The sequence below is a fragment of the Coffea eugenioides genome, chromosome 1, assembly GCF_003713205.1.
Source record: "Coffea eugenioides isolate CCC68of chromosome 1, Ceug_1.0, whole genome shotgun sequence".
Classification (NCBI taxonomy): Eukaryota; Viridiplantae; Streptophyta; class Magnoliopsida; order Gentianales; family Rubiaceae; genus Coffea; species Coffea eugenioides.
Window position 1 is genome coordinate 5,160,520 of NC_040035.1, and position 26,043 is coordinate 5,186,562.

A 26,043-nucleotide genomic window follows, 5' to 3' on the forward strand; every position below is an offset into this window, starting at 1 on the left:
CCTCGTACCAGAACCGCTACAGCTTACTGTGCGGCGTGGGCACGCCTTGGAGACGAAAGTCATGTGGTCACCAATTTCCTGTAACCATTCATCTGGCGCATCTCTGTAGAGCGTGGGCACGCCTGGGACACGTAAGTCTTCTATCCATCAATTTTTTAAAAGTGTCCATATGCGGTTGTCACAAGGTGTGGGCACGCCTTGGAACAGAAAGTCTTCTGCCCACGAATTTATGCCCCCAATCTAACATAAAACTGTACCGAACACACCCGAAACCTACAATAAAGATTGTCTGTTAGTAAGAACCCAAACAACCTGATTTAGAACACACGGAATGAAATAAAACACAAAAATGACAAAAATTGAGATCATTGGATTGCCTTCCAAGTAGCGCCTTTATTTAACATCTATGGTCAGACCAAAAGGAGGTTACAACTTAAATAGAACCGAGGTTGAGCAAATGGATCTCCTCCACAATACCAATATCTGAAGCATCTATAAATGGTTTGAGATGATGACCATTAACTTTAAAACTTTTGTCAGTTTCTAAATTTCTAATCTCAATCGCACCATTGGGAAAACGTTGACAACAACATACGGCCCAATCCATCGGGACCACAACTTATCTGGCATGAATTTCAACCTTCAGTTGAACAGAAGTACCTTTTGCTCTATAGAAAATTGCTTATTGCGCAATAGCCTATCATGGATGGATTTTGTGCGTTCCTTGTAAAGTTGGGCATTATCGTAAGCCTCCAAATGGATTTCTTCCAACTCTTGAAGTTGGAGCTTCCTTTCCTTGTCATTTCTATCCGCACTCAAATTGTACTGTTTAACTGTCCAAAGCGCACGATACTCAAGTGCCACAGGTAAATTACACATCTTACCATAAACCAAACTATATGGAGATATCCCGATTGGTGTTTTGTACGCCGTGCAGTATGACCATAGTGCATAATCCAATCGGGTGCTCCAATTCTTGCGATTTGGGTTGACTGTTTTCTCCAAAATACTCTTGATATCGCGATTAGAGACCTCAGTCTGCCTGTTGGTCTGTAGGTGGTAGGTAGTACCAACCCGATGATGAATTTCATACTTACGCATCAGTGTTTCAATAGTGCGATTACAGAAATGAATACCTTGGTCACTGATGATCGTTCTTGGCACACCAAACCTACTAAAAATGTGGACTTAAGAAATTCTGCAACAACTTGTGAATCATTAGTCTGGGTAGCCTTGGTTTCTATCCACTTCGACACATAATCTACAGCTAAAAGAATATAAAGACAACTAAAACAACTAGGAAACGATCTTATAAAATTCATACCCCAGACATCAAAGATTTCACAAAATAGCATAGGAACCTTGGGCATTTCATCTCGATGAGATAAACTTCTAAACTTTTAGCATTTTTCACATCTTTTACACAACAAATAAGCATCACGGAACAAGATTTTCCAATAAAAATCACAGTTAAGTATTTTTCGAGCCATTCTTTTAGGACCAAAGTGACCACCACAAGCATAACTATGACAATGAGTAAGTATAGAGGGAATTTCTTCATTCGAAACACATCGACGAATGATCTGATCAGAACCTATTTTTCACAAATAGGGCTCATCCCAAATATAATATCGAGAGTCCTGAATTATTTCATCTCTCTTATTCTTACTCATACCACTTGAAAATTTGTGACTGACCAAAAAGTTAACAATATCAGCATACCAGGGTTCCTCATCTCTGAGCTGAAACAAGTGTTTATTTGGAAATACTTCAGATATGGGCACTGCCTCTTCTTCTCGATTCAGTCGGCTTAGATGGTCTGTCACGAAATTGTCCACCTCTTTTCGATCTTTGATCTCCCAGTCATACTCTTGCAGCAGGAGTATCCAGTGAATGAGTCTTGGTTTAGACTCCTTTTTTGCCAACAGGTATTTTAGGACTGTATGATCAGAGAAAACTATTACTTTCAATTCCAATAAATACGATCGAAATTTCTCAAAAGTAAAAACAATTGCTAAAAGCTTCTTTTCAATTGTGGTGTAGTTGTATTGAGCTGGCGATAGTGTTTTTGAAACATAGTAAATGACATGGCTACACTTCCCACTTCTCTGACCAAGTACAGCCCCCATCGCATACTGACTGGCATCACACATAAGCTCGAATGGTAGGCTCCAATCCGGAGGTTGAATGATTGGTGTTGTGGTCAACATGCTCTTTAATGTATCGAAGGACACTTTACACGATTGTCCAAAATCAAATGTTGCTTCCTTTTGAAGTAGTTGGGACAATGGTTGTGCAATTCGTGAGAAGTTCTTGATGAATCGTCTGTAAAAACCTATATGATCAAGAAAACTACGAATCTCCTTGACATTAGTGGGGTAAGGAAAGCTAGAAATGAAATCAACCTTTGCTTTATCGATTTTGATACCCCTAGACGAAACAACATGACCCAAAACAATACCCTCTTTCACTATAAAGTGACATTTTTCATAGTTAAGTGCCAAATTTGTTTCAATGCACCGCTGTAAAACCATTGTTAAATGATGCAGGCATTGATCAAATGAATCACCGTAAACTGTGAAATCATCCATGAATATTTCAATGCAGCTTTCAACCATATCAAAAAAAATACTCGTCATGCATCTTTAAAATATTCCTGTAGCATTACACAACCCAAAAGGCATACGGCGGTAAGCAAAAGTGTCAAAAGGGCAAGTGAAAGTGATTTTGTACTAGTCCTTTTGGACAACAGTGATTTGGTAATACCCAGAGTACCCGTCTAGAAAGCAAAAGAAACACTTACCTGTCAATCTCTTGAGCATCTCATCGATGAATGGTAATGAGAAATGATCTTTCCTTGTGGCTGAATTCAATTTTCTAAAATCGATACACATTCTCCATCCATTTTGGAGTCTCATTGGCACCAACTCATTCCTCTCATTCTGCACAAGTGTAATGCTGGTCTTTTGAGGGATGACATGCACTGAACTTACCCACTCGCTAGTGGAAATAGGAAAAATTATTCCTAACTCCAATAACTTGAGAATCTCCTTCATTACTACCTCTTTCATGGCGTGGTTGAGCTTCCTCTGATCTTCCCTTACTGGTTTCACCTCTGCTCAAGTAGAATGTGATGCATGCAAACTGATGGATTTATACCTTTGATATCTGCCAACGTCCATTTGATTGCCGATTATCTGCAACAGATGGATTCCCTTACTCGTAAGAGTTTTTCTTCTTACTGCTGTTAGATCACTCGCGATGATGACCGGTAGAGTGTTATGATCTCCAAGATAAGTATATTTCAGGTGTTTTGGCAATTCTTTCAGTTCCAACTCGGATGCCTGTTCAACAGAAGGTAAAATTCTCTCATTAGAAGTGGGCAATGGTAAAAATGAGTCTACTGATCTATCGAAAAATGCAGGAAGTGAGTGTAGTGATATAATTGCTTCTATGGCATCTTCATCATCCACACTTTCCACCTCTTCATTTGTCTTGTTCCGTTGCAACACGAATTCCAGTTTGTCTTCCACAAAATTCTGCTCAAAATCATCTTGCACAATTGAATTAGTGAGACAAACACAATTAACAGACTCAGTATCATTTGGGTATTTCATTGTATCAAAAATGTTAAAAGTGATTGTCTCCTCGTCAAATTCTACAGAAAGGGTCCCTTCATGCACATCTATCTTTGTTCTGACCGTACTCATGAACGGTCTACCAAGAAGAAGTACAGCTGAATTAGCGGAGTATTCATCATTCATGTCAACAATATAGAAATCTGCCGGAAAGATAAACTCGTTAACTTTCACTAGGACGACTTCAACCACATCATCAAGGTAAACATTTGACCTATCAGCTAGTTGTATTACCACTCGTGTCTCTTTTAGAGGTCCTAAGTTCAGGGCCTTAAATATTGACAGAGGCATAACGTTAATAGATGCTCCTAGATCAAGCATACCTCTTTCTATCCTTTTCTGGCCTATGATGCATGGTATCGTGAACATATTTGGATCTTTGCATTTTTGTGGCAACTTCTTTTGAAGTACTGCTGACACATTCTCACATACCCTTATTCTATCTTGGAGATTCAACTTGTTCCGGTTAGTACACAACCCCTTCAGAAACTTTGCCTATTTTGGCAACTGCCTAATCGCCTCTAATAATGAGATGTTGATTTTCACTTTCCGAAAAGTGTCCAAAATCTCCTTCTCTGACTCCTCTTTCTTTGCTTTAGCCAGCCTGTCAGGAAAACTGTGAGAACCCGTAATTTTTCCATTTTCTAGGTTTTATTATCTTTCATGGCTTGTTTTCTGCATTTTCGTGATTAGGAAAAATTCTAGATACTTTTAAGGAGCATATATAGTTTTTAGATGATTTTTCTAGTATCGAATAGGTTTTGAGAAATTAAGAGCGTATACCGGACGTGGGACCCACTAGTGCGAAAAGTTCAGAAAAATTCGGCCAACTAGGTTAAGTTTTGAATACTGGAATTAATTTATCGGGTGTTAAGAGATAAGTAGAGGTTGCAATTTGGATTGGTGTGAGAGGAAACAAAGTGATAGACTTGCATTAAATAAGTGACAAGTGTCACCATTTGGTTGGATGACTTGTATGACCACTATTCATTGTCTTACCAATTGACCAAATAAATCAAAAAAATACCAAAAATTCACCATTTTCTCCTTCATCTTGGCCGAGCACTTCAAGCAACAAAAGAAAGAAAATTCTTCAAGTTTTTAGCTTCAATCTTGCTTCAATCAACTCACTCAACCATCCAATCTTGTTTTTGCTCCATAAAACCACTTAAGGGAGTGATAGTGAGGTGTTGTGTGGAGTTATTTGGAAAGCTAAGAGGACTAGGTGCTCTCTCTCTCTTGTTTCTAAGGTGAGTTGTGAAGGACCCCTCTCCTCCCTCTAATGATGCTTAATTTATGCTTAGTGGTGGAATAAGATGCAACTTTATGGATTATATTGTGATTTTTGGTTGAATTGGTGAAGTTTTGTAATTATTGGGAATTTTTCTGTTTTCACATGAATATGATTATGTGGTTATGTATGATGATTGGAAATGGTATTTAAGAAAGCTAGAAGGTGGAAAAAGTGGTAAATTGCAAGCAATTTCTGTTTTGGAAGAAAATTGAAAAATTAGGGTTCTTGGAAATTACATTCTGCCCGGTTTTGTAGCTCATAGTTAGAGGCTGAATTGACCTTGGGTTAAAACATGAAAGTTGTAGGGAATAATATTTTAGAGATGTCTGCAAAATTTCAGGTCAATCAGAGTAACGCAGCTTGAGAAAAGTCAAAATTACCCTTGCTGTCCTGGTTTTACCCGAATTTGGGAATTGCTTCTGTAATTGGTTATTTCGATTAGGAATGCTTCAAAATTGGTTGTTGAGGTCTTCTGATGAAATTTATCCCTATGTCTAAGCTTTCGTATGGCTTTAGAATTACTGGATTTGGACTTAGGTAGCCTAATTTATGATGTTTGCACTAGAATGCATTCTGTGAATCTGTTTTTGCGGTTCTGGTGTAGTATCTTGCATTTTTGACCTGGTTACACTCGAAACTGGGTTGAGTGACCTTCTGTAATATTGTAGCCCTATCTCTTAGGTTCGAAACGGTGGGTCTTTCACCTTCATCCGATAATCGTAGTGCCATTGGGACCAAAACCGCAAAATGATGTCAAAAATTGTTTTTTTCCGGGTTAACACTTACTCCATTTCCGGATTTTTCTGGTTTCCTCTAATGCTTGTGTATGCTTATGGAACCCTATTTTGGTGGTATTTGAAATTGGTTTATGACTTGTAATTGAGTTTTATTATGTTTATTGGAATATTTTAGGGCTTGACTTTCCTTTCCGATCATTTTTCTAGCTAAATGACTTGAATGACTTTAAGCCCTGTGAACGGCTTTTGGAAATGAGATTATTTTTGTACGAGATGTTGGGACTGATTTGAGGAAATAATGAAGTTATGACGGCTGGAAAAGTAAGCAAATTTAAGGAAAATGCTGTCCAATTTTCTGGGCCGTTTGGTTCCTTTAAGTTTGAATTGCCTGTTGGTAGAAATGAAGGGCTTTTGGGTTGTTTGAATCTAGGTCTTCATGTTACCTTTTCGTTTCCCAAAATCATGTTTTGCACCCTTGCATTAGTAATTATTTGGTGAGGCATACGACTGGTAGTCGAACCTCACATGTGCATTCTGTATACTCGATTTTTGAAAGTGGAACCTTCAATTGTTTTACTTTGATTATTTTAGGGGTTCTTGGTGATTAAAGCTCTCTTTTGGGAGGTATCTGTACTGACCCCGGTGAGTGTTCCACTACCTGCTACCCGTTATGTGAAATATCTGAATATCTGAAATACTTGATTTATGACTGTTGGAACCAAATACTGTATTGATAAAATGGAGGCGAGGGTGTACTTTATCACACTCGTTCTCTTGTCTGTTCATATGCCAATTTTGAGTGCGTATCTGAATCTGCTATCTGTATTTGTATCTGTATCTGTATCTGTTCGGACGTCGTTTGGAAGCTTGTATCCAACGACCTTTCTGGGACCTCTGAACTCAACACCTGTGGCCAGTTACTCGAGTCGGGCCGGCAAGGGCCTGGTCGATTAGATAACGAACCACGGTAGTCTGTATTGGGATCTTTAGGTATTGAGACCCTTGATTCCGGTATACTCGAGTATTACCATTTCTGATCTGATTGGATTTCGGGCCCGGTGGGGGTATGTGAGGTGGAAGGAGTCGAAGAAAGTGGAGTCTACGGTATTGGTTACTTCTGTAACGTTGACGGAGTGTCAACTGTTATTTCGATCAAGTTTCGGTGAAGCAAAGGGAAATTTGGCTCCTGAGAACCACCCGTATCCTTTCTGTCTATGGTGTTTGTTCACTTCTTTATTTGATGCACCTATGTGATTAATTGAATATAAAATTCCATGTTTCTAAGTTGCTATTATTTTGGTACCTCATTGAGCGTAAGCTCACCCCTTCCCGTTATCTTTATTTTCCTTACAGGGAACCACTTTTGAGGCTAAGATGTTTTGACGCACGAGTTGAGCTAGTTTTATTCTATTTTTGTAAAGCTCCTCGATAGTGGGAAAATCCTAAATGTATTTTGATCTAATTATCTTCTTTTGTTCCGTAAATTACAAACGTATGTGTATAAAACTGTTTACCCTGTTCTTGTGTACTATTTGGATTAGAAATGTTTTCCCGAGTCATATGGCCATATCTGTATTCGTTGGGCTCCTGGCTGGATGGTGATGTGGCAACCACTATTCATTGTGGTGTTGATTTTCATTTTGCCATTTGGCGACTCTGAATCGTTTGAGCGCGCTATTACCTTCCTGAACGTTTTCGATTTCTTTTAACGACTCGACTGAGTCCTGGCGAGAGCTGGACAGGCGGCCCACCGAACCCTTTGGTTCGCCTTAGGGGAAGGTGGGGCTGTCACAAAAAGGAGGGTTAATGTCAACGGACTTAGGAACAATTGGTGGGATGCTTACCTTTTCCTTCTCAAGTTCCCCACACTTTCGTTCATCTCCTACTCCTGTTGCCTCTGGTTTTGAGGAGTGCATCTCCTTTCCACTTCGTAGAAACATTGCACTTGCATTTTCCTTTGGATTGGGAATTACCTGAGATGGTAGTTTTCCTTTACCATTCTCAAAGTTGCTCATCGAAGATGCCAGTTGTGACATTTGTGCCTTGCTTGTGCGAGTCTCTTGTTGAAATTTCTGCGAGTCTTGTTGAAATCTCTGTTGGTCCTGCCGCATTTGACAAGTGCTGTCAGTTAGTGATTTAACCATGTCTTCTAGGGACATACCTGCATTAGATGTAGATGGTTGCTGTACTGGTGGTTTCTGTTGGAATAGTTGTTGGAAATCCGAGGGTTTCTGAGCATAGCTAAAGTTGGGTTCCGCTACCCTGGATTGTATGCATAGTTATTAAACCCAACCCGGGAAGGAACCCGGCGAAGGAGGTGGGTCAACGGGTTACTGGTTTAACCGGTGGGTGAGTGGTTGAACCGGTGGATCACTACATATATTTAAATATTATATTTCATAATTATTTATATAAGATATATGATATAAATTGTAATAAATAATGCCATAACAAAAGCTCATTTAATTTAATTTGTTATAAAATAATTAATTCATATAAGAATCAATCAAATATAAAGTTATTTATTAATATATCAAACTTCAAGTGTAAAATTTTATCTATATTTAGTGTAATTATCTAACTTATTTATGAATTTTAAGTGTAAAAAATTATTAAAAATAATATTTGTCTTTAAATGAATTATGTAATATGTTATTTTTGAAATCCATTTTATAACTTATAGAGTTTGGAGGGTAATAAATTTTTATTAAAAGATTCCAAATAAATTTGTTTTAGAGAAAAAAAGATAGAATTGAAAAAACATTTATATATCATAATAAAGCTGCTATATCAACATATTTGGAAGTAGTTTGGTGGTAAGCTGGCGGTAGTGTTGGGGCAGAGGTCTGAAGTTCGAGTTCCAACAACAGCAATATAATTTTTCCACAAAATCCGGTTAGTGACAAAACCGGCCAAAATCGGCCGGATTTCCGGTTTAATCCGGTTCGACTGCCGGGTCGTTGACTAAGTCAACGGTCTCTTTGCACAAACGATCTGATTCCAAATCCAGCCCGGTCCAATGACCGGTCCACCGGTTCGACCGCCAGGCCGGGCCGGGTTTAATAACTATGATTGTATGTCGGCGCATAGGGGTTATTTCTCCTTTGGAGAGGTCCAAACACACCTCCTATGACGCTAGCTTGCTCGTATAGGTCTTCTTAAAGGGTCAGGCATATGTCGGTCATATGTTCGGAAGCAGCACATATCCTACATGCTTTAACTGCCTGACAAACCAGAGCCGTTAGTTTAGTTAATTTATTCGCCAGATCATAATGATTCACCTCATTAACCCTCCTAGTTACGCCCTCAGATCTGACTCCAAACTGTTGAGAATTCTCAGCCATGTTCGAGATCAGCAATTTGGCTTCAACTGTTGTCTTATTAACTAAACAGTTGGTCAGGTATTTGATGGTGCAAGCAACTAGCACACAACTGTTTGAACCGCTCCCAGGATTCGTAGAGGGTTTCTCCATTTGCCTGCCTAACCCCACATATTTTCTTTCTAATGTTAGCGGCCCTAGAAGCGGGGAAGAATTTCTCAAGGAATTGCCATTTTAATCCTTCCCACGTTGTGATGGACCTCGATGGCAAGTAGAACAACCAGTCCTTAGCCTTGTCTGCTAAGGAAAATGGAAACGCACGCAACTTGATTTGCTTCTCAGTAACTCCCTGAGGTCTCATGGTTGAATTCACTATATGGAATTCTTTCAAGTGCTTGTGTGAGTCCTCACTTGCAATACCACAAAAAGTAGGTAATAAGTGAATTAAACCCGATTTTAGTTCAGAAACCTCCTCAGTGTTAGGATACGTATCGCACAGAAGCTATTGGTTAACATTCGAGGTTGTAAGCTCCCTCAAGATCTTTTGGGCTACCATTGTCTCATTGGATCCAGGCAAGTTTGCTTCCAGGTCACTTGACGAATCACTTAAGTATGGATTTGGTTCAAGTCCAGATGGTTGTGCCACTGAAGCTTGTTACTTTTGCAACTTTGTCTCCTTCGTCAATTTCCTTGCGATTTTCTCGATCTCGGAATCAAATTCGAGTCTTCCTGTGTGGGAAGATCGAGGCATAAAACAAAGGATAAACAAGCATGTGCGATAAATCACTTCAAACACCAGTTCCTCGGCAATGACGCCAAAATTTGGTGGCTGTCAAACTACCAAAAATAAAATTTATAATGAGACCTACTCCCTAAACTGAATGAGTATAGTAGTGAGTGGGGTCGTCTATTCAGGAAACTGGTAGATTTATTGCACACAGATAATTTGGAGGATTTTTGGAAGGGAGATAAAAGAAATAAATTAAAGATGTAAGGTCACTTGATAAATAATCGCAAGAAATGCAATAACTAAGGAATGTAATAAACAATTACTCCCTCCGTCCCGTAAACTCTGTCGCGCTTGGGAAGCTGCGCTTTTTATGCACAGTAAAATCCACTTGTTTGTAAACTCATGGGTTCCAAATTTGCCCTTCACATTCACCGACAAACTCAAGAAATAAATGGGTCAAAGAGGGACCCATCAAAAGCATTCCATTGTTTCGGCTACCAAAAACAAAAACTCATTTCCTTATCAAAATCTTCTTCATCCAAAGCAAATGGGTCAAAATGGGACCCACCAAAAACCAATCCTTTGTTTCAGCCACAAAAACCGTTTCCTTATCAATTGCTGCCACAGAAACTGTTTCCTTCTTCTAGCAGACATTCATCACCGCCTACTACTAGAATCTTCTCTGATTCTCCATCGTTAGCCATTCTTCAATTGCTGCAAATTTAAGCTACGATAATTTCTCTGGAATAACTACAAATTCCCTCTTCTCATACTCCATATTCACTTGAAAGTTTTCACCTTTGATTACAATATTGGTGGTCCAGTTCAAGAGAGAAGCATTGGAAGGATATGAAGTTGATTGCTAATCCATAGTTGATAACAAATGAGATTAAAAGGTTAGTTAACTGTCTTTTATTCTTTCTTTTTAATGGTTTTTTTCTCTTTTCTCATGTATGAAAGGCTGGATCTTTTAAACTTTTGTAATGTTTATTTATTGATTATTTTGTCTATAATTTCTTAAAGATTTGCCGCCAAATTATTTACTGAAAATTTGGATTTTGGCGGATTACTCCAAAAATAAGTCTTGAAATGCCTATTTTAAAATATTTAATGGAATTGTACACTGACTTGTACCTCTATATATGCAGTCCGTTTGTTTCACTCTGTTTCTTTTTTTTTACACCATGTTTCAAAGGTGACTCTTAAAAGAAATATGGATACTTTTAATGATGTTGAAACTAATAATTCTACGAAGAGATTAACTAATCAAGAAAGGCAAATGATTTTTGAAGCTTTATTACAGGAAAGTAATGGCGGTAAATTGAAAAGGGGAACCATCAGGAACATTGCAAGCCTATTTAAAACAAGTGTTAGGACAGTTCAGAGAATTTGGAAGCTAGCAGCAATTACTTCTACAGATGGAAGAGTTGATGTATCATGCAGGTTTCCTAAAAGATGCGGAAGAAAACGAGTGGATATTGATTTTACTTTGATCATGGCAATTCCTCTCCGGCGCCGGACAAACATCACGTCACTTTCCAGTGAAATGAAAGTGTCCAAATCAACCCTTCACCGACGAATTAAAGAAGGTGCTATAAGGCCACACTCCAATGCACTCAAACCACAATTGACAGATCAGAATAAGCAAGTAAGGCTTAACTTTTGCTTGTCAATGCTTGAACCAGAAAGTCTCAACAGCAATCCAACATTTATGAGTATGTTCAATGTTGTGCATATTGATGAAAAGTGGTTTTACATGACTAAAGAATGTGAAAAATATTATCTTCATCCTCAAGAAGAAGAATCTCTTAGGACATGTAAGAGCAAAAAGTTCATTGTGAAAGTTATGTTCCTAGCTGCTGTTGCTCGACCACGTTTTGACTGCTCTGGTAACCCAACATTTGATGGGAAAATTGGGATTTTTCCTTTTGTATTCAAAGAACCAGCAAAGAGGAGTAGTAAAAATCGTATGGCAGGTACATTAGAAACTAAGCCAATATTGTCAGTGACCAAGGAAGTATATAGGAGATGTTTAATTGAACAGGTTTTGCCTGCAATACATGCTAAATGGCCACGGGATGGTGGTAGTGTTACTGAAATTTTGATCCAACAGGATAATGCAAAACCACATATTAATCCCACTGATCCTGTATTTATTGAAGCTGCTTCTAGAGATGGATTTGATATTCACTTGTCATTTCAGCCTCCTAACAGTCCGGACATGAATGTTCTTGACTTGGGATATTTTAGAGCTATACAATCCTTGCAACATCAAGAAGCACCCTTGTCAATTGATGAGCTAATTCTTGCTGTGGAAAAGTCATTTGATCAATTATCAAGTGAAAGTCTAAACAATGTTTTCTTAACATTGCAATCATGTATGGTAGAGGTGATGAAAAATCTTGGGGGAAATAACTATAAAGTGCCACACATTGGGAAGCACCAATTAATGAAAGAAAGTTGTCTTCCACTGCAAATAGAATGTGAAAAAGAACTTGTGAATCAAGTTCTAAGTCATATTCTAGCATGATTATCTTCACTGGACAAGTAAGATTTTATAAAGCTTTTTTGTTTTTTAAGATTTTTTATCTCTAATTTCTTGTGTGTATGATTGTTTAAACTAACTAGTGTTCCTTATTTTCATATTTGTAGGTACTTAAACTTTACTAATCATGTGTTTTAAAAAAAATGGTATGGGTGTTCTAATGTGCAAAATGTACATGTACTCAATGTTCATTTGTCTAGCTATTCTTGTTCACTTTGCTCTGGAGCATCTTTATTTGTTGTTTATCACTAAATTGTGTCCTATCTCATCTTTTGGCAGATAGTTGAAGTCAAGCAATCCAACCCTTTTGATTTTGTGGTGCAAGCTTTTGATTGGGCAAAGAATATAGAAGCACTTTTATGTACTAGTGGTTTTTCATTGACTGCTTTTATTTCACTTTACAAGATTTTAGAATAGCTCAGTAAAGTTAGCTTGACGTTAGTAGTAGTAGTGCTGATTTTTGTACAAAAGGGAAAATGTGCAATGCTGAGTGAAGCTATGTACATGTATAAACATTGAAACACTACTTTTGTTGGAGTTTTTGAAACTGTCAATAGCATTATTCTATAAAGTGGAAATAGTGCATATTGGTTTGCATTCTTTTGCTATTTGGTGGTAGAATATCTGTTTTTGCATTTTTGAGTTTTGAAACATTAAGAAAAAGAGAGGAACTGACACTTCCATAGACTACGTTTAAATTAAATTTGGTAGTGAGTGTAGTTTTTTTTCTCCAAGTAGAGTAACATGCCTTATTATTTTGCTCATTTAGTTTTTGGGTCAATCTAAAATTATTCACCTATTTTTTACACTATTTTCTTGCTTTCAATATGAATTTATTTTGTGAAAGTTGATCATTCTTAACAAATTAATGTGTATGAAAATAATTTAAAAGTTGAAAGCTTTCAAAAGAAAATCACTAATTAAATCATCTCGATATTCTATTTCCTGCAAAAAATCGAAATGATCCTCTTGATAACAAAACCAGTTTTCAATTGAAGTTTAAAAGGGCCATGTGCACATTCTTGATGATGAATTTGGCTGGAGTCGGAACTTTGTTGCTGGAGCCGAAAGTCAAATATGGTACAAGTTGGAATATTTGGATGTCCTTTGGGACCACACATCAATTTGTGGGCCAACTAGCACATGCATTATCACACCATTAATAGAGGGTAGAAATGGAAATTCATAGCTTAAAATAGTTTGAAATGTCAAACATGACAAATATTTTGGGACAGACCAAAAAGGAAAGTATGACACTATCAATGGGACGGAGGGAGTAATTGACACAACCTAGTCAAGGAGATAATCTTGGCACCGGTTCACACAGTTGATCATAGATACCTAAACTAATTCACACGTTTGCAAATAAATTGGTTAAAACAATTCAACAACCGCCAAACTACCAATCTCTCATTAATTATATGATAGTCCAGATATGCTCTTAAACTACCATCTTGTAAATTAGATAACGCCAAAGATGTTCGAAAGATTTAATCTATTCACAACTTTAGGAATTAGAAAGACCCAATTCTAATTAACAAAACACATGCGGGTTGATTTAAACTAGATTAACTATTCCCACAACCCAGATTAGACTGCTTGCGAGGCAATGAAATTGTGCCGTTGGCTACTAATTTAAGACAATCAAGTGATACGCACCCTTGTCGTAATTGACAGTATACTATTCAGACAATTGAATAGTTTCCTCAGTTTCCATTAAAAATTGAAAGTATTTTCCGACATTGTTCTAATGCTATCAAAAATGTTTTAAACCTAGATCGGGAAATGAATCGAAAGAGCTTTTAGTTCGTGGTTCATTCAATTCGACCAGTTTAATTTCGATTCAAAGGTTTAATAATTTTTATTTATTTTAATGTTAAATAATGTGAGTAAAGCTAAAATATTTATTCTAAACAAAAAAAAGTCAGTAAATTTGGTTGAACCACCCAACTTTTATTGATTTTTACTGGTTTGATTGATTCAATTAAACTTCTAAATCAATTATTAAACTGAACCGAAAACATGACCTCAGCTAGTCAGACCAACCGGTCCAGTTTGGTCTTCAAAACACTAATAAGAAGAAGACGAAAAAATGGTGGTGTCCCCCAAAGGTCTTCTTAAATTTTGATTTTACCTATTTCTTTCTTTTCCCCATTTATCACTTTAAATTTGGTGAAAATGGAAACTATAGAAGCAGTTACGAGCCGAGTGATTTCGTTGTAGATCCAATATCTGAATCTATATAACCCATACTCTGGTCCATTGTTGGTTGTCCACACACTTGTACGAGCAGCATTCGGCCTATGGCAGCCCATCATCCTTTTTCATCCTAAACTTTAACTCTGCTTTGCTTCATAGGCAACGAGTTTAAGGACTACTAAGTCCAGGAACCACTACAGGGCCCTTTGCATTCAGAAATCTGCCCAAAACTGATTCAAAAATGTCCTTGCATTCATTAAATTCGTGAGTCTATTTGTGAGGCCGAATGGCTAAGAAACCTACCATTAGATATCAAGTTGTGGCCAAAATCGGTGCCAGTCATTTCTTTGTATTGTGATAGTGAAGCTATTATATCTAGAGCGCTAAATAAAATATATAATGGCAAATCTAGACATATAAGTCTAAGACATGAATATGTTAAACAACTATTGAATGATGACAATGTCACAGTGGTATATGTTAGTTCATTCAACAACTTGGCAGATCCATTCACTAAACCTCTCTCAAGAGATGTAGTGAAAGCAACGTCATTGGGAATGGGATTAAAACCCTTTGTCTAGAACCACTAGTAATGGTAAACCAACCTTTCTTCTAGCACTAACACTAGATAAAAAGGTTAAAAGGTAATAAAAAAATTATTAATAAGTGATTGTGAGCACTAGAAATTGTATTATACTATTCCAAGGTACTAGTGCAGTTTTGTACTTAAGAGGATGAGTATCATACTCTTAATGAAGTTAAATATACTTTCATAGTGCCTTCATAATAAAGGCTTGAAAAGTGCTTCACCTATATGATCATGGAAGTGGTGCCGCTCCTACCAAAAGTGGGGATTTTTTTTTGTAAATGATCATGAATCTAAGATGGATCACAGGGCCAGTAAAAGTGCTAAATCATTTCGTGAACTATTCTACAAAAAGGGATATAATCTTGTGTGTGCTATTTCTATTTTAACTTTAAAGTCATGGTTTATGCTATATAGCCACCTTGACTTGTTAGAACAAGTGAAATATTTGCACTGAGAAAAGGGTTTAAGTTCACAAACACCTTTCTCTATGCAAGATAATGTCAGTGCTGATTTAATTTCATTACAAACTAAGTTGGGGATTGTTGGTAATAGTTTGTAATGAGAAAGTTGAAGTTCATTGTTCCACATTGAAAGAGGATAGAGTGCTCATTGTTTAAATATGTCTTTGTCTTCTTTCCTTAACAAATTTGTTTCAAATATTAGTTTGGAGGAAAAGTTATTTCAATTTATATTTCATTCACTTGAATATAAATTGAAAGATATATAAAACGTCTTGACAAGGGCACTTGGGGCTTTCTGATTAGGGAGGGGTGCTAATTGATTGTCTGAAATATTTATTTTAGGTAATTAATTAGAGGTAGTTAATGACAATTACATTTAACAGATACATCTGTTAAATCATTAACTACCTATACAACTCTTCATTAAGAGTTGCATCCTTAATGGTGTCTTGAATAGGTGCTTCAATTCTTTAAAATTGTAGAACTTTGACAGAATTGAACTACTTTTATTGATAGTTCTTAGACTTTGTTGTATCCTAAAGGTAATTTGTCTAGTATAGAAGCCAATAACACTTTAAGGAAAGTGTCTTTTTTTTCACGCATCAAAGTCTCAACGTCTGCTTAGTTTAAATCAGTTCTTTACAATGTTTCATCATGTCTTCCTTAGAGATCGCCAGTATTATTACAACCTCATGAACTGGTGATTTGAGGTATTGATCTTGGGAATGAAGGGGAAAACAGGGCAACTTTGAAAGTGGCGAATTAAATTAGATGCCACGTGGTGATTGCAGGGTCCAGGATTAGCACCAATACCATTATATAATGTAGTTTCAAGGAGTAAATGTGCGCATAGGATCTGTATTGCTGCTTTGGGATCCTCTGTACCACTATCCCGTCTAGTGTCAATCTCACTTATCACGTGAGGGTGGAAAAAATTTAAATAAATTGCATATAACAAGTTAAATAAACAGGACGTTTTGCATAAATATAGAAATGTCACAGAGTTGCCACTGAAAAGTGACACCAAGAATCTCATAAGGGGATTTGATACCATAATGCACCGGTACATCTCATCTAATTACTTAAGGGGAATTGAAGTTTTGATCCCAATGTTTGGCTTGGCATAATTAAAATGATTTAAGATTAATATAATTAAAGTTCCATAATAAAAATAATTTAAAATTAAATACTAAATACAAATAACAAAATTCTTGCATAATTTAAATTTCATATTTATTACAATTTTGGATACTTTATATTTGTTAAATCATTAGTTCCAATTGGTCGTCAAAAGGATAAAAAAAAAAGGAATATATTAAGCTGCCGTGTTTGTACGGCAGACGAAAAAATTCAAACGGGCACCCATTGCGTGCTTCTTTTTATTAATTTGTCAGCGGGCTCTTTTTATTAATTGGTCCCTGCCAGCGGGCTCAAACACGGCGAGTTTTATTAATTTGTTAGCGGCCTCTTTTTATTGGCGGGGACCAATTTGTAATTAGAGACCAATATGTTCCTCAAACACCGTGAGTTTCCTTTTTTTAACAAAAAAAAATCCAACTAATAAAATAGTCCGATGTGTGTCAGAGACACGACGGACATGGACAGAGAAACAAACTTTTTCTCAGCTACATTTTTTGGAGTTTTAAATTTTTAGACAATATTTTCAAGAAATTTGCCCATATGCAGGCTATAAATTGAATGGATTCGTATGGATTAGATATTTTTGAAAATATTTTGCAAAAAAATTTACTATAATGGTGTATGTTAATCACATTTTTGTGTTGATAGTCCATTTAAATTAGGTGTTTTTAAAGATATATTTTGAAATATTTTTAAAATTTTATTGGGATATTTTTAAAAATTTATTAAATTTTCACCACCACTACCTACCACTGCCCCTTTCCTCCTTCTCCACCGTCACCATCTTTTTTCCCTCTCCTCTCTCATCTCCTTTTCCCTCCTCCTTTCTCCTCCCTTCCTATTCCCCCGCAACACACCTCCCATCCCTCTCTCTCTTTGGTTGAGCGAGCCATAGGTGTAGCGGAAGCAAAGAGGAATTGCATGAAGCATAGAATGCGAGGAAAAGGAAAATGGTGGAGGGGAAGGAATAGCAAGAAGAAGGAAAAGGAAAAGGGAAGAGAAAGAAGGAAGGAACGGTTGACGGCGGTGGAGGAAGGGAGAGATAGCGGTGGGTGGTGGTTAGTGGAAAAGAAAGAGGTGGTAGATTTATTTTATTTATTATTTATTATTTATTATTTGTATTGTGTTTTTGGAGTTCTTTTAAAACATATTACTGTATACTCGCAAATTCACAATCGACCATGGTCAAAACAAATTTTATCCAATAAAAATTCGATACATCCATTTCTTGAAAAGACACATTCTTCAATGACTACATCTTACTCATCTTTCATCAAGAAAGCATTCTCTTGAAGTAAATGCTTATTAACTGAAATCAGATGGCGTTTGCAATAACATTTAACACTCGAAATTTTTGAATTCTTAAACGATCTAATACTTTCATACCCATCTCCCAATTGACTAGAGAGGCTGATAGGATATCCACCTTCCAAACATGGATCTACATTCCGCTGGCTTATAATATGGAGCAGCATGGCCTGCTCCCTGATAAAAATGAAGCAAAATATATAGTCAAATCTAACAGTGTTCTTAACTTAATACAACCTGAAAACCTACACTAAAGCAAGAGAAAGAGGAATTTCTCGCCTTTACAGTTGCAAATGTCATCTTATTTGCATAAGTCCTTGTATAACTGCACGTAGAAAAGAGAATGAATTTGTTTAACTTCATGTTCAAGGTAACTAGGAGAAAATTTTCAATTTTCAATTTTCAACCAACCCTGCAACTTGGCCTTGATGAATCCATTGTCTCCAATCATCAATAGTTGGGTAATTTAGAGATCTTATCCATTCTTCAGTTCCCAAATATGGTGAGATCATATCATGGTCACCACTGAAATTAATACAAATATTGTGCTTTCAACATATATAATCGCCATTAATCCGCGAGTGTGATGATATAAATTCTACAATACGAATATTTTGTTACCAAACCTGTATATGAGAGATCTGTAACCTTTAGTGCTGAGGTTTGCGTGGTATGGTACAGCGCTCCCTGCATTTTTTGTGTATGGTATGCTATAGTTGCATCTAATCCACTCATTAATAGTCCCCTGTCATGTAATTAAACAAAATATATGCAGAATCACATGAAGACAACAAGAATATTTAGAGAATTATGGTAGGTACAGTTGTGTTAGGTGCAATTATATCTTTGATATTGTATTTGTTACAAGTTTTGATGTAGACTTACATTACTTTATCGTGTATATATATATATATATATTTTGCACCAAATCATAACTGTACCTGTCCGTGCCCAAATTTAGAGAAGCTGTCTTCAAATGGAATATCAAAATGTACAATTTTTACGTAAATGTACCTTTCGCACATGGAGGGCCTCTTGGACACTCCTGTCATTAGCCCAGTAGTATAGAAGCTCCTCTCCGGTCACCTACGTTAACCATGTGGGCAAGAATTAATCGTAATGTTGTCTATGGATAGAAAATCATTTACGTAAATTTATCTACTTGTATAATAAATACATTTTTCAATCATTTTTTTTATCTCGTATATATCGTATCAAAAAATGTTATAATATTTTTTAAAAAATTATTTCAAATAATCTCCTTTCCAAACACACTTAATTTATTGCTTTACACGCAATTTCGCAAAGATAATAGCAATATCTTACACGACATTCAACTGCATTAAATTCCAGAACGTCAAGCTCCTCAAACTTCTTATAGAACGTTTCAACAGTTGATCTCCTGCCACTGAATAAGTTATTTGGCTTTGGTGAAACATCAGGACAAGTGGGCTCCAGCACATGCTCAATGTTGATGTTATCAATCAGCTGCAGAAGCACATATTTTACCAAAATTATTTTAACAGTAAACTGATCGTGTATATATCATCAGTACATAGAAAATTAATCGTTCTTTGTTTAATTTTTTTTTTCAACCTTTGTAGGAGGCATAGACGGTTTAATTTATAAAGTAGGAAAATAGTTTACAGAAACACGAAGGAGAAAAAGATTGCTGACCTTATTGTATGCCTGGATATTCTTCAAGCAGGGCGCATTGCTGGGGTCTATATTTACATATTCTCCTTTACAGGTCGCTTTCAAGGACTGTAAAATTATAATATAGGTTAGTTAGCAAATCAAGGGTAACTGTGCACTAAAAAAATATGTGTGACACAATGTTTTAAAAGATCATCATTCAGCAGCGTGTAACTAAAAAATATTCAACCTCATAGAGTTCATCAGAGATTAGCGCCATCCTATGAGCAAACGGGATTGCATGGTTTCCATCGCCTTGAGTGGTCGGTGCTGGGTTTCCAAGTATGTATCCCTGAAGCCATGGATTTTGACAGGCGTAAGTGACATGTTATCAGTGAAGCATAAATATGAACAATCTAAAAAGTGCTTATTAAAAATGATATGTTTGTCCAAATATGTAATGATCTTGCTAGGTAGACTACAAAGAGAGAAGATTATGATAGTTACAGGACCTTGAGATGAATATGCGGCTCAATCCCAGCATCATTTCCTACAAGGACACCAGATTATGGAAATTTTAGGGTCAAGAATTCTTGGAAATTAATCTTTCCTGTAGTCCTGGAGAAATGAAACTTGTAGTTTTTACTTTTGTTTATGGCAACTTCGATGGATTACCTTGTAGCAGAACGCTCTGAACCATTTTGGTCCAACTTGAGAGAGTAATGCCATAATGAGCATGGTTCGAAGACTCAGTCTCGGCCGAGTCGTCACCGTCTCGGTTTAGTCTGAGACTAAATCGCGACGAAACGATACCGAGATACGTGACTCGTCGAGATATCACCGTGAAGAGTTGAAACGGTCGAGTCTCACCGAGTCATCCCGAGTCAATTCAAATTTTTATTATTTTTACTAATTTTTTAATTATTTTTGTTTATCATATATTTTACAATTTTTAAAATATTAAATATTTCAAAAATTCGCGTCTCGTCGAGATCGCGACCGATATGCCAAGACCGATGTGGAACGGTCCAGGCCGCGACCGCAACTGTGACCGCGACCTTGAACCATGATCATGAGCACTTGTTCATCAAATATAACGAGGAAAAGGAAGAAGGAATATTTTTCTCTTAGAATTAATATAACCTAGAATTCCAAATCAACGGTTTCTTTCTTTATTCTCCAAGCATCTTGGAGTTAATATACTCACAGAAAAGAATAAAAATCCTGCAAAACTCGAATGAATCTTTGTATTTGTTCCTCTTAATGCTCTACCTATTTGGAGTAAGCGGGCAAGACCCCCAGCTAAAGGGGCTTCAGTTGCAAGATTTTGGAAGGCATTTGTAAAATATACAATTTGCTTACAAAGGCGTTGGCAATCTCCACCATCAGATTATAGCATTCGCAGGAAACTCGCCTAAATAAAGAATAACTTCATACCATTTGATACCAGTTGAGCTACAATTGGAACATTAATGCCTGCGTAGGAGTCTCCTCCAATGTAGAATGAATTGGACATGTACTCGGGGTTATCATGTAGCCACTGCAACACAATCAACAATTAAAAGCAATTTTATGAAAGGGAATAATCTCTTTTATGATTTTTTTTTCTATTTAATGTTGAAAGTCCTAGGTCCTTTCTTTCTTTTTTTTTTTTTTAAAAGTAATAAATGAGCTATGGTTGACAGTCTAGCTTTGTTTTTTGTGTAGGCTGCGAAGCAGTCCACAATTTGCCACATCATCATAAGTGCATTGAATATTTTTTTTTTTATTGAATATTCATAGATCTAAATTCTCATTTTCTTTTGTTTCCTTTTTTTGTTTTGGTCTTTTACAACTATTAATTATCAACCAGTTTTCCCTTTGCAATCATATTTATGCTGTACTAAGCCATTGGAACTGATTCTTAAGGACGCAAATCTGTAGAAACAAAATGGTGGCACTTACATTTCCTTTTAAACAAAGAAAGCAGCAGAAAATGGAAAAAGAAATAAACTCTGGGGAGGAAATTTTGGCAGAGGAAAAGAGGAAGAAAACCCATCCCTGTTCACTTCTATCTTTGTTTCATTTTTAGATCTACTAGAAAAAATCCACTTGACGTGCTAAATTAAATCAAATGAGACCCTTATATATTCATATAAAATTTTTTTATGGGTTCAAAAACAGTTACTAGACATACCTAATAGTTGTTTCGACTGATATAAAATTTTCTATTTCGCACACCCCATAATGGAGGCAGATTTGTTGGGGTAGAGTTATGCGGAATCCTAGATACAAAAGGAAAAGAATTAGTGAGACTATAAACCAATGATCAGTTTGCTAAAAAGGGTTTGTCAACAAATATAGCAGTTTTCTAGTTCGTTTTAAGATCAATTTTTCTAAAAAACTACCAGGTTTGGATGTATTGTGTCTGTGACATCCATACAAATTCGCTAGCATATATGAACACAAAGCCTTATGATTCATTAATTAGATGGGTACTGATATATGTGTGTACCTTCCTAAGAAATTCATACGTGTGTTCAGAAGCTTGCAAATCTGAAGACTGAGAAGCTTTAGCAGTCCGGGCATAAGAAAAGCCAGTTCCCACCGGCGAATCCAGGAAGATGATGCTTGCAAGCTAACAAATGATAACAAATTATTCTGAATCTTGCACTCAATTAGATTCTTAAATCTTGGAAATTATACAAATGAAACACTTCTGTAGCTATGGTATACCCTGTCAATTTAAACCTCTGTTTGCCTTACAAAAACAATTTAAAGAAAAGAAAAAACTCAATTATTGTGTACCTTGGTCCAAGAATAGGGATTTGTCACCAACTTGGGCAATGTCCCATCATACAGTACTCCCTGGAATTTCACTGGTCCTGCAAAGAATCACAAATCAGTGATTTGGTTGAATCCCGCTCCAGTTCATCATCTATTTATCACTCGAAAATTTGAGACGAACAAGATTAGCATAAAACTTCGTCAAAACTATAGAAAATCAAGATCAAAATGCAAAGGAGGTGGACTTGGGGGGAAGGGAATTGGGACTTAAATGCAAAGGCTGAGGCGTAAAAGCCAACCTATCTCATAAGCGAGCCCCGAAAATGAAGAGCAGCCAGGGCCTCCAGTTAACCAAATCAAAAGGGGATCTATTTGAGGATTTGACTCTGACTTGACAAAGTAGTAGAAGAGTTGCACATCCTCCGATTCACCAACTCCAATATACCTGGAAATGTCAGAGAATGAATCAACTGTTTCTTGTAATTTTGATCAACATTAGTTCAGTATCAGTGAGCTGCATATCATGTTATCCTTAGCGACTCACCCTGTTTCGAGCACAAACGGGAGAGGGCCTTCAAATCCTGAAAGAAACTTAACCACGGAACCAGCCACTGCAAGGTTTGGACGTACTGAAACAAGAACAAACAGCAAGAACAGGTTGCAGCAGAAAGAACTGAAGGGCCCACGCACCTTCTCCATTGTCTTGGCAAATAATCAGAGCACCTGATTGGTTTTTTGGGTGATTTGCCGTACCTAATATGAACAGAAAAAACGAAAGAGATTGATTACCTGCCTAAACACGTGTTGCAATTGCAGTTTAGTCCACTTTAGGACTGTAAACGAGGCAAACCGAGTCGAATTTTGAACTTATCGAACCGAGTTCGACTTAATAACAGGTAGGCTCGAGTTCGAGATCAAACTCGACAAGCCAAGAAAATTGAGCTCGACTAAGAAAAAGGCCAGGCTCGATCTCAACTTGATAAGGCTCGCGATCTGTAACTCGATTTTTGGCTCGTGAGCAGCTCGAATTGTCAGTTCGTAATATAGCTCGAATTTCTGACTCGTGAGCAGCTCGTTAGCTCGAATTTCTGGAAATTATTCTAATAAAAAATTAACTAATTATTTTTCTTAATAAATAATAAAATATTAGGAATATATATAAAATTTACTATTAAAATAAAAATAAATAATATATATATATATATATATATATATACTCAAACTCGCGAGCTAACGAACTTAATATTTTGATCTCAAGTTCGAGCTCGAATTCGATTTGACCAACTTGAGTCCAGCTTTGACTCGAGCCGCTTGCGAGCCGGTTTGTTTGTAGCCTTAGTCCGCTTTGACAATTATTGTCGTGCCTCATTGGATTTGCCAAGGTATTGTTTGTATAATAGATTATTTGCAAAAATTTATTGCTTATTTCATCAATACATCTTTTTTGACCATCTTTTTATCTCAATATATTATATTAAAAAAGTAATATGATTTTTTTTATATATAAAAAAATTATCCCAAACAATCTATCATCCAATCACACAACCAAGTTTATCCAATTGGGTAATAAACTTTTCAAAATTCTCATTTTGCCACTAAACTATCTTTTTTGTGCCAAATAGCCTGTTAAACTCTTAAAAGTGCTTTATCTTGACCATTTCATTAACCCTTGCTACTAGGCTAATTCCTTAGATCATACCTAAAAAAAAAAGTTCGTCAAATGTAGGTCTAACAAGCCTATGGTACCAAACTATAGCTATCGTGCCTACGTTGCAGGCTACCGTGCTGCAAATTTTTTTTAAAATTGGAGTCTGCTACCATGCACAGTCAGCACGATAACAGGCAGCCGGTAAAAAAAAAAAAAAAAAAAAAGTGCCAGGAGGAAGCTTAGGAATCTCACATGGTTTTCAGATACGTTGTAGAAAAATTTGACAGGCGTAATATTAATTAATGTTAGAAAAGATCTGACACAAACTCTTGAAAGGAATGCATAATAAATCAAATGAGCCATCAAAGCGTTGAATCTCCTTGTCCTTGGAGTTCACAGACTTGGACTGGTCGTGTTGGTCAAATCGAATTCGAGCTCGAACTTAGTATTACTGTATCATTGATTACCAATTCGATCTGACACACACTAGTGTGCGTGCACACTGCACACAAAGAGACTTGCACGCAAAAACAAATAACCAAAATGAATTCATACACCAATTTCAATTCTTCGTAATTTCTCACTTTCATCAAGGAAAAATCTCATATATTTTAATTACACGGATTCATTCAACAGGAAAACAAAGATCATCACTTTGATATAATCTAAATTGAGAAGAAGTCTTGGAAAAGAGGAAGCAATAAAGACGGAGGATCGGTAGAAGAATCACTCATTATTAACCATTCAAAATTGTATAATCCAAAAATTTTCATGATTTCATACTTCCACATTGAGTAAAACACAATTGATTTCATGAACTAGTCCATTTAAACAAACAAAAAGCGGCAGCCCAAGAAATTGAAATGCATGAAATAGTAAGAAGAAGAGCCGAAATTGACAATCTCGATTACAGGAAGGCACAAAACGGAAGGGGGAAAACAAAAGAAGAAGAAAAGACAACAGAAATGGTAAGAAAATTACTCCAAGGGACTGAAATTCGAAACCTCGTATTCAGAAACAAATGCATCAATCTCAAAATGGTGCGTTTTACTCGACACTACAACAATATGGTACTACTTCCAGTGCTGGGAGAAGCATTTTCATGGGCTAGAAAGAAAGAAAAAAAGAAAAGAAATGCGAAATTTGAAGCGGAAATTGTGAGACATGCCAAGAATCTGATGGCAGAAGTATCAGAGACGAACAACAAGAAGAGCAACCAAAAGAGAAAAAAACAAAATGCACGAATTTTTCAGAGAGAAAAAGGGAGGAGGGGGGAAGAAAAATATATACGGACAAAATAAATGCATACCAACTTCTTCTACGAACAAACATGTGAGATTCCTGAGCTTCCTCCTGGGACAAGGGGCACAAACGGTTGCAGGTGCAACCGTTTGTACCAGTTGTATTCATTTTCCACAGCGCGTAACTTCCATTACATCACTTTTTTGTGGGCCCCACACATGACGTGAAAATCGAGTTACATGCTGTAATCTGAGCCGCACAAATTTTTGAGGCCATATCGTGGCCGTGAACAACCGTTCCTGCCCCATTTCCTTCCTCCTGGCACTTTTTTTTTTATTGGCTGCCTGCTACCGTGCTGACTGTGCACGGTAGCAGGCTTCGATTTAAAAAAAATATTTGCACAGTAGTCAGCACTGTAGCCTACAATGATTTAAAAAAAATATTAGGGTCATTGGAACCGAAATTTCTTGATTCTTCAATGCAATTAGTTGAAAGAAAACCCAGAAAACATTGGATTAGATTCAAAAGAAAACCCTCAAATCCTAATAGCTAGACTAAAACTAAAGCAAAAAAAAATTAAATGGTCTCCTTTAAAAAATTCTCAAAAGGAAAAAAAAAACACAGAAACAATAAAACAGGGCCAAGTTACCCTAATATAACTCGTATTCATAGAGGATGAGGACGAGGCTTTTGAAGAGAAAATACCTAGAAAGAAGTGGATTAACAATTGCTACTAAAGCCTCAAAAGGATGATAGTCTCATGAAAATTGTCCAAATTGTCCATTCAAAAT

The 26,043-nt window shown here is 36.5% G+C and overlaps 3 protein-coding genes across 3 annotated transcripts; 1 reads left to right on the plus strand and 2 right to left on the minus strand.

The window, feature by feature from the left end:
• Positions 1–642: 642 nt before the first annotated feature.
• Positions 643–9,013, minus strand: LOC113766198. Its single transcript, XM_027310414.1, has 7 exons — positions 8,951–9,013; positions 7,514–7,771; positions 3,160–3,908; positions 2,804–3,000; positions 1,676–2,575; positions 1,137–1,267; positions 643–1,050 (listed from the first exon to the last, which is right to left on the minus strand). The coding sequence occupies exons 1-7, from the start codon at positions 9,011–9,013 to the stop codon at positions 643–645; spliced, it is 2,706 nt and encodes a 901-aa protein (XP_027166215.1).
• Positions 9,014–11,565: 2,552 nt separating this feature from the next.
• On the plus strand, positions 11,566–12,681 carry LOC113766205. Its single transcript, XM_027310420.1, has 2 exons — positions 11,566–12,108; positions 12,544–12,681. The coding sequence occupies exons 1-2, from the start codon at positions 11,566–11,568 to the stop codon at positions 12,679–12,681; spliced, it is 681 nt and encodes a 226-aa protein (XP_027166221.1).
• A 5,154-nt stretch (positions 12,682–17,835) lies between these two features.
• Positions 17,836–23,061, minus strand: LOC113766214 (serine carboxypeptidase-like 7). The gene is made up of 14 exons (XM_027310429.1): positions 22,907–23,061; positions 22,662–22,807; positions 22,384–22,460; positions 22,091–22,213; positions 21,034–21,136; positions 20,109–20,146; positions 19,847–19,948; positions 19,639–19,725; positions 19,288–19,449; positions 18,976–19,047; positions 18,588–18,706; positions 18,373–18,486; positions 18,241–18,286; positions 17,836–18,138 (listed from the first exon to the last, which is right to left on the minus strand). The coding sequence occupies exons 1-14, from the start codon at positions 23,059–23,061 to the stop codon at positions 18,055–18,057; spliced, it is 1,428 nt and encodes a 475-aa protein (XP_027166230.1). The 3' UTR covers positions 17,836–18,054.
• Positions 23,062–26,043: the final 2,982 nt, after the last annotated feature.

Coding starts and splice junctions, on each gene's coding strand:
- LOC113766198 (XM_027310414.1), bottom strand. CDS start 9,013: ATGGCTGAGAATTCTCAACAGTTTGGAGTCAGATCTGAGGGCGTAACT. Junction 7,772..8,950: donor TAACTAGGAGGGTTAATGAG/GTGAATCATTAT, acceptor CAAATGCGGCAG/GACCAACAGAGATTTCAACA. Junction 3,001..3,159: donor GACGTTGGCAGATATCAAAG/GTATAAATCCAT, acceptor TATTTCCACTAG/CGAGTGGGTAAGTTCAGTGC.
- LOC113766205 (XM_027310420.1), top strand. CDS start 11,566: ATGTTCCTAGCTGCTGTTGCTCGACCACGTTTTGACTGCTCTGGTAAC. Junction 12,109..12,543: donor TGCAATCATGTATGGTAGAG/GTGATGAAAAAT, acceptor ATCTTTTGGCAG/ATAGTTGAAGTCAAGCAATC.
- LOC113766214 (XM_027310429.1), bottom strand. CDS start 23,061: ATGGAGAAGGTGCGTGGGCCCTTCAGTTCTTTCTGCTGCAACCTGTTC. Junction 19,048..19,287: donor TTAATGCAGTTGAATGTCGT/GTAAGATATTGC, acceptor TGGTTAACGTAG/GTGACCGGAGAGGAGCTTCT. Junction 18,287..18,372: donor CATCAAGGCCAAGTTGCAGG/GTTGGTTGAAAA, acceptor TTCTACGTGCAG/TTATACAAGGACTTATGCAA.